Source organism: Marmota monax, unplaced genomic scaffold, assembly GCF_021218885.2.
Source record: "Marmota monax isolate L192 unplaced genomic scaffold, Marmota_monax_Labrador192_F-V1.1 WCK01_AAM20220418_F8-fsc00127, whole genome shotgun sequence".
In the NCBI taxonomy this organism is placed as follows: domain Eukaryota; kingdom Metazoa; phylum Chordata; class Mammalia; order Rodentia; family Sciuridae; genus Marmota; species Marmota monax.
In genome coordinates, this window is record NW_026692894.1 from 356,814 (window position 1) to 368,017 (window position 11,204).

At 50.3% G+C, this 11,204-nt stretch overlaps 1 protein-coding gene across 1 annotated transcript; it reads right to left on the minus strand.

Annotated features, from left to right (window-relative positions):
• Positions 1–3,929: 3,929 nt before the first annotated feature.
• Positions 3,930–10,922, minus strand: Guca1a (guanylate cyclase activator 1A). The gene is made up of 4 exons (XM_046450612.1): positions 10,722–10,922; positions 4,992–5,141; positions 4,581–4,674; positions 3,930–4,093 (listed from the first exon to the last, which is right to left on the minus strand). The coding sequence occupies exons 1-4, from the start codon at positions 10,920–10,922 to the stop codon at positions 3,930–3,932; spliced, it is 609 nt and encodes a 202-aa protein (XP_046306568.1).
• Between the last annotated feature and the right edge of the window lie 282 nt (positions 10,923–11,204).

Below are 11,204 nucleotides of genomic sequence, written 5' to 3' on the forward strand. Positions count from 1 at the left end.
GGAGCAGGGAAGGAAGGAAAGAAGGAAGGAAGGGAAGAAGGAAGGAGAGAAACTTTGAGTGGAGAACAGAAGTTTTTTTCCAACTTGATGAACTGGAGGAGACATGTAGCTTGGGCACCTCCAAGTCTCAGACTTCTCATCTATAAAACGAGAATAGATTTTTATACTCAATTTTTATTAAAGAAGAAACACAGGATTGGTTTGTAGTAAGTTTTGCGGGGAATTGAACTCAGGGGCACTCAACCACTGAGTCACATCCCAACCCTTTTTTTTTTGTATTTTACTTAGAGACAGGGTCTCACCGAGTAGCCTAGTACCTTGCTGTTGCTGAGGATGGCTTTGAACTCGTGATCCTCCTGCCTCAGCCTCCCAAGCCACTGGGATTACAGGTGTGCGTCACTGTGCTTGGCTTGTAGTAAGCTTAATAAATAATAAGTACAAAAGAAAATAGCCTTCCAAAAGAATAAATAACCACTGCGTAAGAATCTACTCCAAAGAAATTACTAGACAGTGACTCAGGAGTCAGAGGCAGTAGGGTCTCAAGTTCCCAGGCCAGCCTGGGTAATTTAGCAAGGTCCTTCCTCAAAATAAAAAAAAAGAAAAAAGTCTGGAGATGTAGGCAAGTAGTAGAGCCCCTGGGTTCAACCTTCAGTACAGGGAGGGACAGGTGGAAGAAGGAAGAAAGAAAAGACAGTATCAGAAATATGTAAAAAAAAAATACACATCAATGTTCCCTATGCAATATAAAATATTAGAGCCAGGCATGATGGCATACACCTGTAATCCCAGCAGCTCAGGAGGCTGACTCAGGAGGATCTTGAGTTCAAAGCCAGCCTGAGCAACTTGGCAAGGCGCTAAGCAACTTAGCAAGACCCTATCTCAAAATAAAACATAAAAAGGGCTGCAGATGTGGCTCAGTGGTTAAGTGCCCCTGGATTTATTCCCTGCTATAAATCAATAAATAAATGCATATTTTTAAAAATAAAATATTAAAAATATGTTTCACAGAAGGGAATGCCCAGTACCCCCAAGCCCCACAAATATTGATAGTTTATATAATTCTTATAAACACGAGAAGATGTTAAATGGACATCCAGCAAATAAAACTACAAACATAGCTTTACCCCAATTAGATAAGTATATGGGGAGGGGGGCCAGGAGAACCATGTATTTGTAGGAATGATAAATAAAATATGTTGAATAAAACCCTTGGTGTTGAGGCAGCCTAGGGTTACTTTCCTCTTATTTTTTCCTCAGTCTTTTTGCTATTTCCCTCATTCTCTGCCATTTTTATCCTGTTGCTCAAACCTTGCCCACTTGGGTACCCCTTGGTTAAGGCTCCCTGAGTGGCCTGACCCAATGGGACAGAAGTGCTCTGAGCCATTGATGTCCTCACTGATTCCAAAGTCACGTGAATGATGATATTCCCGGGGGAGCTGATGGCTTAGGTTTTTCATTTGGAGAGCAGTGGTCCCAACTCTGGAATAAGTGAGCTCCTATAATTGACACCCTGGCCCAGCCAACCCTCTGTGGCCTCCATACCACCAGCCCTTCACCTCACACACATTTGGGGGAGAAAAGCAAGGATCTATTTCTCCAGTTTCTTGATTACTACTTTTGGAATAATGGTTGCTGTCACATTTCTGTCCCAAGAAGTTTCATTTTTGTCAGGGTATCTATAGAGTAGGCTATGCTCCTCCCCCTTCCAGTTCCCAATTTCCAACTGCGTTCCACCTCCTTCTACCCTTCCTGGATGGAGTGGGGGTACAGGCCCTTCCTTCCATGTAATGTCCACCTAGGCTTAGAGGTGAGAGGGGACTGGAGCCACTGCCTGCCCTTCCCGGGCACTCGGGGTGAATGTGCATGCAAGGGGAAATATCAATGAGTCCTGCTTCCTGATCTGGAAGCATGTTTGCTTTACCTTGGGTAGACATGCTTGTGTGTTGATGCATAAAAAAATAAAACAAACCTATTGAACCTGAGGGCTTATGGGTATGATATTTCACGTGATGTTCATATGTCCCTTAGAAATCAATTTCAGGTAAAAAAAAAAAAGGCTGCTTAAAAATAATACACTAGGTGGGACAGAGACATGCCCCAAATCATGCAGGTGATGTATGAACAAAGCTGGGGAAAGTCATCCTAATTATTTATAGATACCTTTGATCTTCAGGACTTCCCGAGAGGCAGACAGCAAGAGAAGGAGCAGCAATGTCAGCTCCCTCTTTTCCCAGGATGCCCTTGGCATTGACCTCCACCTTCTCTCTGTGTCTGCTGCTCAGGCCCTGGCTGACTTTCCTGTCTGGGATGATCCAAGGGAGGGGCAGGACAGGGGTGAGCACAATGCACCCTCTTGTCCCCCTACCTCGGAATGATACCCTCCTACCTGATGTTCTATTTCCCTGACCCTGAGTTTTCTCCCTGCACCCCTAGGTTTATATATATATATGTTGTAGATGGAAACAACACCTTTATTTTATTTATTTATTTTTATGTGGTGCTGAGGATCGAACCCAGTGCCTTATAGTGCAAGGCGAGTGCTCTGCCACTGATCCACAACCCCAGCCCAACCCCTAGGATTTTACATACTCCCCACACCTTCCCTGGGCTCAACTGAAGTGAAGACTCAAAGCCCAGGAGAAAGAGGCTTTTGGGAAAAAGGTCACAACTATTCTAGTCCTTGTCTCTCCCCAGATTTCTGTGGCAACCAGGCAACTGTAACTCAGGGGCACAACTGATCAGACCTGCTTTGGATGGGTAGATCTCTGATTTGAGGATGCTTAAAGATGCAGTATGCAAAGAACCAGGTCCAGGCCCACCTATAACAGATCGTACCACTTCCTAACTGGTGTCAGGTGTCACTGCAGCAAAAAAGATTTAGGGTAGACCCAGATGGTCAGGTCATTTGCAGTGAGTTGCAGACCTGTAGGGAACTGTGTGGCTCCACATGTTTTTTTTTTTTTTTTTTTTTTTTTTTTGGTATTCAGAGATGCTTACCACTGAGCTAAGTCCCCAGCCCTTTTTAATTTTTTATTTTGAGACAGGGTCTCACTAAATTGCTGAAGGTCTTGCTAAAATTACTGAGATAGTCCTCCTGTGTTGCTGGGATGACAGGGATGCGTCACTGCATCCAGCTAAAATTTAACTCTTAAAGAATACCTCCACTTACATCTAAGAAGAGCCCCTACGTGGGGCACATACATCACAGAGAATGCACCCAGACCTCCCCACACATATCACCTTCTTCATCGGCAACCTCCAAGCCCTCTTTCAAAGCCAAAGGTCAGCACTGTGATACTGACTCTGAGTCAAACTCCTACAGAGGTCCCTTACTTTATAACTTTTCTTTGCCAATTTTACTACAATGATGCTGGTCTATGTGTCTCCCACGAGCTTATGAGTTCTTTGAGGATGAGAATTGACTTCTTTGTTCATCTAATGTTTAGTGTCAATATACAGTAGGTGCTCAATAAAGGCTTGTCGAAGGGAGGAAAAAATTAACACAAACCACACAAATAGGTTCCAGGGTCTGGGGCAGGCTGCCATCTCGGCACTCAGATAGATCTGTAGAATTCCATCAGAGACCCAGGAAACCTCTGCTTGGGCTCAGAGCTTCCACTGTGGACTGGAGAAATGCAGCGGGGACACTGGGAAAAGCTGGGTGAGGAGCCCCAAAGGGGCGAGGGAGGAACCTCAGGGCATCAGGGAGTATCACCAACAGCTGAGTCTCCCGGAAGGGGGCAGGAACCATTTTCACTCTGGAGTCCCACTTCTGCCCCTCCTCCCCTCCTGCTGCCACCCTGGACCCCAAAGAGGTGAGCCGAGCCTTTGGATTCGGGAGACCCCTTATAATATTAAGACAAGCACAACAGCGACGCCAGGCACCACCGTGTAGCCCCGGCCCCCAGACAGCAGCAGCTGGACGCGGCTCAGCCGGCGGCCTCGGTGGCGTCCTTGCCAGGGACATCGTCATCCGGCTCGCCGGTCTGGAGCCTGCGCACGATGCCGGTGAGGTCCAGGCTTCGTGTCAGCGTGTCCAGGAGCTCCTGGTCCTTCTGGACGCCCTCCATGAACTCCTCCAGGGAGAGTTCCCCTGGGGTACAAAGAAAGGGATTCCCGGTGGGGAGGGTGTCCGCGTCTGCTGTCCAGGGCCTAGAGCTGGATTTTCCTTCCCTGGTATGGGGATGGAACCCAGGGGCGCTCTACACTGAGCTACCGCCCTTTGTGTTTTCATTTTATTTATTTTTTTAAATTTGCTGTTGAGACAGGGTCTCCTAAATTGCCTCGGCTGGCCTCGAACTTGCCATCGTCCTGCCTCAATCTCTCAAATCTCTGGGATTACAGGTGTGCACCCCAGCAGAGCCAGAGCAGAGTTCTTGCAAGGGGCAGGGTCAGAGACAGACCAGAAAGTGTGGTCCGGGGATCCCTAAGAGCTAATTCTGTGGCTGGGGCAGAGAAGGATGGAGGAGGTGACCTGCAGAGGGACCTTTGTGCCTCTTCCTCCCCTCCTGCTCCTTTTACCTGGTGACTTCCTATCCCTGGGACCCCTCCCTGGGGGAGTCCCTCCTTGGCCCCCTCACCATCCCCATTGACGTCAATCTTGGTGAACACGGTGTCTGTGAACTCCTCTGCAGTCATGGTCGTGTCGCTCCAGGGGTTAATAGTTCGAATGGCCTGAGAGGGAAAAGGCAGCAGTGAAAGTCCCATCCTAATTCTATCTCAGTGGTGGGGACAGTAAGAGCTTTTCTGGCTCCCAACAGCTGTGGAGAGCGGAGGCGATGGTGCCCTGGGCCTCAAGACAGATCTGGGACTTAAGAGTGGAGGGGAGACGACACAGCCTAGGTCACGCAGTTGGTGAGGGTCAGAACTATCGCCCGGACCCTGAGTCCCAAATTCGGTCTCTATCCTGAGATTGTGGATCCTTCCCCGAGCTCTCAGCTCAGGGTCCCGCTGTCCACGCCCCTGGCCCAGCCCTCTGCACCTGGAGTTACCTGGATGATGGTGAGCAGCTCCTCCCTGTCGATGCAGCCATTGCCGTCGACGTCGTAGAGCTTGAAGTACCAGCGCAACTTCTGTTCCACCTTCCCCTTGAGGACGAGGCTGAGCGCCGCCACGTACTCCATGAAGTCAATGTAGCCGTCCTGCGAGAGCGCGCAGGGCTGTGAGCCCACCTGGGCCACGCCCCCAATCTGGGCCACGCCCACGCCCATCTCAGCCAGGGTTTCGCCATTGGAAGTGCCGAAGGGAGGCCAGGGTGCCAGCTCTGTCCCCTCCAAGCTATTCTCCCTTGGCGCCACCACTCTCCTACCCTCCTGGTAGCCAGGCATAGCCCACCCTTCCTGCCCCAGAGACTGCCGATCAAATCCGATAAACCAACACCCACTGGGTGTGACGAGCTGACACTCTCCTTCACAGTCATTTTAATTTTAGTTGTCACTAGCTGCTTCCCTTTGGTTCTCAAACATGAGTCTTAAGGGGAGTCTGACGGGGAGGTGAAGAGCCAGGACTGATGACCTCTGAGATCTGGTCTGTGCTGGCCATTGGGCACAGGAGAGAAGTAGGTAGGTGGGAGCGGGAAGAACGCACCCAGGGACCAGAGAGTGTTTTGGAGATAGGAGCTGGGGTAGGGGCAGTAGCCAGACAGGGAGGCAAGGAGCACCTTTCTCCTTCTCAGCTGGATGCTTCCTACTTCACTGAGCACCGGCTGTGTGTTCTGATAGACTGTGAGGATTCAAAGCTCGGTAAAATACACACCCCTTCTTGATAGTGCAGTGTTATGGGTGCAGGTTTGAATCTTGGCTCCACCCCCCCCACCCCACCCCCGTCTAAGCTGAATCTGAGACTAAGGGCTTAATGTGGTCCTTGATATGGCCATCGATTTCTTCACCTGTAAAAGTTAGAACCGGACCTAATTCTATGGGATTAAATGAGTTCGTGCATGTAAAAGCACTCAACACTGCCTGGTCCATAGTAAGCACTCAGTAAATACTGTTATTATGATTAGTGCCATTATTATAAAGGGATCACTATTTCATCATGATATCTATTCAGCAGCAACACATCTGGACAGTATGGAATCACCCCAACTCTGCTAGGGCAGGACAGGGGAGGTGATGCCCCCACTGTCTTGTGAGGAGGGTTGACCATGGAGAAGGGTGGCACAAGGCATTCTTGAAGGACATTTCTCCAGGGCCCCCTAAATGTTCACCGGTTGCCATTTCTGCCTGTTCCTGCCACTCTGTCCCTCCCCACGGCCTCCAAAATGAGTGAGGCTGGGAGAGGAAAGCCGACAGGTTACAGAAAGGCTGAACAAGGCAGGGGAGGAAGCACTGAGGCAGAACTCAGGGACTTGGAGTTCAACCCGGGTCCTCCATTACTCACAGCCGAGTGGAACCAGGACTTAATGGGAGAGCTGGAGCTGGGGTAACCCTAAGAACCCTTGACAGGCAGAGCTGCCTCAGGAAGGGCCACCTGGTGCCATGGTCACTGAAAGCCATTAAGGGGAGTCTGACGGGGAGGTGGAGAGCCAGGACTGATGACCTCTGAGATCTGGTCTGTGCTGGCCTTTGGCCTTAAGCAAGGCCTTCCTCACTCGGAGCCCCGCCATGCGGATCAGGGTTGTAGTGAATATCTCTGTGGTTCTTCACCATGTCCATGGGCTTTCTTTTCCCCCCACTTTTTCCCTTGGTGCCTTATAGTCATACATAATGGTGGGATTCATTGTTCCATGTCTGTACGTGCACTTGGCCTAATAATGAAATGTAGCTAATATCCTTCCCCAGGCTGTCCGCTCTCCCTTCCCTCCCCTCCCCCTCCCCCTGGTCTCTTTTCTCTATTCTGCTGATCTCCCTTCCATTTTCATGAGATACTCCCCGCCCCCCCCCATCTGCGACCTTTCTGGTTCTTTTTCCTCTCTTGCTTTCACATGTGGGAGAAAACATATGACCCTTGACCTTCTGAGTTAAGCTTAACATAATGTTCTCACGTTCCAGCTGTTTTCCTGCAAATAATTTCATTTTTCCTTAAGGCACTTCAAGGGCTTTCACACACACCTGAGCTCACTCGGACTGCTCACCCAGACTCCCAGGGTTGTTGTCAGAATGGAGCGAGGTCTCTACGACACCATCTTGGATCAGCAAGAAAACTTTTTTTCCCATGGGGGAGGATATTTTTGCTTTCAATGTTTAAGTTTCTGTATTGCTGGGAATTTTTACAACGAGCTTTAATTACTTTAATCACGTTTGTAATTAAAAATAATAATAATGAGCCTGGCATGGCGGCCCGCGCCTGTAATCCCTGCAATTTGAGAGGCTGAGGCAGGAGGATGGCAAGTTCAAGGCCAGTCTGGGCAACTTAGTGAGACTGGGTCTGAAAGTAAAATAAGAAGGGCTGGGAATGGAGCCCAGTGGCAAGACACCCCTGGGTTCAATTCCTAGTCCTGCCGATGATGATGATGATGATGATGATGACAATGGCTACAAGGGGTAATGGAAGATACATGATTTTTGTGCCAAAAAGACCTAAGCCACCTCTTAGGAGAAGGGTGAGCTTTCCCAGGTTGCCTGGCCTCCTTGAGTCTGTTTCCTCAGCCCTAAGAGGAGAATGACAACATGTGCTTTTGAGGTTGTGGGATGGCCTGAGTGCGCTAACACCGCAGCAATGTTCCTGTGCTCAGTGCTTTATTCCTTTGCTCATTTAATCTCACAGGTGCTCCTGGAGCTGGGTATTTTTTGTCCCCATTTCAGATGAGAAGATGAAGTCAAGAGCCATTAGCTGATGGAATGGCAACGCCTTGAGTCTCCTGAATCCTACACTGGTGCTCAGATGTGTTCACCTCCATCTGCATGCATCTGTGTGGTCACCAGGCACAACCAGGGCCAGGCAAGATGTGCAATAAGCAAGGCATATGCTTGTCCCCAGTCACCCGCTGCATTCACACGGCTGCACCCCTCATCCTTGTGCATCTGGTGCGATGCCCTGAGGTGCAGCCGTCTTCTCATCCAGGGACTGACACACTATTTCTGTCAAGGGACAGAGAGTTGATATTTAGCTTTGTGGCCAAACAGCCTCTGTCATTTTGGCATGAAGACAGACATAATTCTTAAATAAATGAGTGTGCTGTGTTCTAATAAAACTTCATTCACAAAAACAGGCCCTTGGGTTATCAATTAAACATCCGTGTTTTAACTCCTCTCTGCATGAATAGTTCCTAGTGCTCTGTCTCACTTCCTGGTCAGTCTAAACGGCACCCTGCTGATGCCCACGAGTCAAGACAGTGTAGCCCAGGACTTTGTTCTATGGGGGTGGAGGAGAGATGTTGGTGTTACAAAATAATAACACAGTTAAATTAATGTCATAAGGTATATAAGTAACCCTTAATATCATGATTTTTGTATATAACTTTAAACATGCAACCAATATTTATGAAGCACCTACTATGTTCCAGATAGTGTCTCAGGTGCTGGGAAAGAAGTAAAGGGGTTCATAGAGTTCAAACTCCAGCAGGAGTGGCTAAATGGTATTTAATGTCTGGTACTAAAAGATGAGAAGAGCTTTGGCAGGAAAGTGGGAACTGGGAAATATGGAAGCAGGGGCCAGATCCAGTTATTCTCTTTTTTGGGGGGTGGGTGCAGCGATTGAACTCAGGGGCACTCGACCACTGAGCCACATTCCCAACCCTATTTTGTATTTTATTTAGAGACAGGGTCTCACTGAGTTGCTTAGTGCCTCACTATAGCTAAGACTGGCTTTGAACTCGCAATCCTCCTGCCTCAGCCTCCTAAGCGGCTGGGATTATAAGTGTGGCCTGGCCAGACCCTGTTTTAATTAGGTTTAAACCAGGAGATCAGGGCACATGTTGAGCAGAGACTCATAGCAGAGAAAGTTGTGAGCTAAGCAGGGTTCTAGAGGGTCACAGCAACACAAAGGCCATGTGAGTGGCATCTGAACAGGCCAGATTTGGTAGAAACCAGAAATTGATTTACTTTCGATGGGACAATAGAGATGGCGCTGGTATGTGACTACACTTGAAGAGAAGGCATTAGACTCATGGGTAAATCCAGGGTGATGGTTTGTCCCTCCCTGGTGCCGTATGTGTGAGTTGGGGGGGTCTTTCTGCAGTTATGTCTTCACCCAGAGGGTTTCCTTAGCAGGCGACAGGATGAGATAATTTGGGGTGCTCAGGGGTAGCGTGGTGGAGCTCAACCTCTGACTTCCCGCCCCCGCCACTCCTGTTCAGGACTGTCTGCTGCTTCCTCTGGGGCATTCCGTGGGACCAGCGTGATGTCTGCATCTCTCCTAGTCTCTGTGCCACCACCCAGGACTCTGCTCCCTGCTCCCCATCAGGAAAACCCGCAGGCACAGGATACTGCCCTTGAGGCAGAGTCTCAAAGCCCCTAATCTGCTTTGGCCCCTTATCCCCACATATTAGTGAGTTTTAAATAGCTGCCAAGCCCCAGCTTTCCCTAGAAACCCCAGTTTGAACCCCCCAGGCAGCAAGGGCAGCCTCTCCCAGGCCTGTTGATCGGGCCCCGGGGCCATGCATCATTGCAACCTCACCTTTCAAGGGAGGAGCCAGCCAGGGTGGGAGTCAGCAGAGGGGGCCCGCAGGGTAGGTACCGAATCTGTGGGTTTGGATGCTTCCACCACTACACCTGACCGAATTGTCCCAAATAAAAGAAGATTTTCTACCGGAATCCAACCAACACCTTCACCAATGTCCCCACCCTCCATGGCAGATCTGGGTGAATGAGCCAAGAAGGGAGAGACTGGCTCCAGGTCACCCAGTGGACGAAACCCAGAGGCTCAGACTCCCCTCTTCCTGGCCCCCTGGGCTTCGCAGGAAGTCCTCACCAGAGCATCCAGGCGTTGCTTGGAGAAACATGCAATTTGACCACCACTCGGACATTCAGAGTCACTTCAGAAAAGATGGGCTGATGTCACTGGGTACTTTGGGGCTGGATATGACTTTGTCCCCAGTGATCAGGCCACCCTGCCCACTGCCATGCCTAGTATCCACAGAACACCATGGGTGAGCCGGGTAGGGTGGATCTGCCCAGCCCAGCCCATCCTGCCCTCTGCTGTCACCTCTTCCCACATCCTCCTGAGCATCTAGGCGTCTTTGCACCAGTCCCAAGTGGGTGCTCAGCGACTCCCTTGGAAGTGTTCACCCCTATTTGGGCAGCAACCGAGCTGTTCAGTGTGCTGAAGAGGCAGAGAAAGCCACTAGATTCTGCCTCTGATTTGGCTAATTTGTGGGCCTCTCTGTCTTCCCCCTAGAAAGCAAGGGCAGGGACAGGGTGTCATTCATTTCTGGGCCCTTAGAACCTGGTACAAAGTAGGTGCTTAGACAGATGTGGTGGTGCATGCCTGTGATCCCACCAACTCAGGAGGCTGAGACAGGAGGATCCCAAGATTGAGGCCAGCCTCAGCAACTTTAGTGAGACCCTGTCTCAAAATGAAAACTAAAGAGGGCTGGGGATGTTGCTCAGTAGTAGAGTACTGAGCTCCATCCCTAGTACTGCAAACGTGAACCATAAAGTAGGTGCTTGATCCTCCTTGGATGTGGAATGTCCTCCTCCCAAATCACAACCACTGCATATGAAGCCACTCTCCCAGGGGACACTTTTACTCTCCTCCCATTGCTCTTAGTTGCCCCCAGATTGCTAAGGCCTCCAGAGGTATGGAAGGCTGGGGACCTCACCCCCGTGGCCCCTGCCCACCTTGTTGAAGTCAAAGGTCTCGAACATCTGCTCCACGTACTTGCTGGCCCAGGGGCTCAGGTTCTTGAGGCCGAAGAACTGGCGGAACTCGTAGAGGGTGAGCTGGCCAGAGGGACACTCGGTCATGAACTTCTTATACCACTGGTGGCACTCGGTGCTGCTCAGCTCCTCCACAGACTTACCCTCCACCACGTTGCCCATGGCCCAGGCCTGCAGAAGGCCGATGCCCAAGGTGGTCCTGTGCCCCGCTACCCCTGCACCCGAGAGGCCTGGCCTCCTGCAGCTGGCCCTCCTGCCTCACAGGCCTGAGTGCTCCAGGTCAGAGCAAGAGGAGGGAGCAGAGAGGAAATGGGCACGGCCGGCACCCAGAGCGAGGGAACATCCCCCACAAACCCTTGCAGCCTATGGGAGGAGGAGTGGAAACAGATCAAAGCTTAGAGAAGCAGAGGCCCAGGATTATAGCCTTGAGCTGTAGGTGAGAGG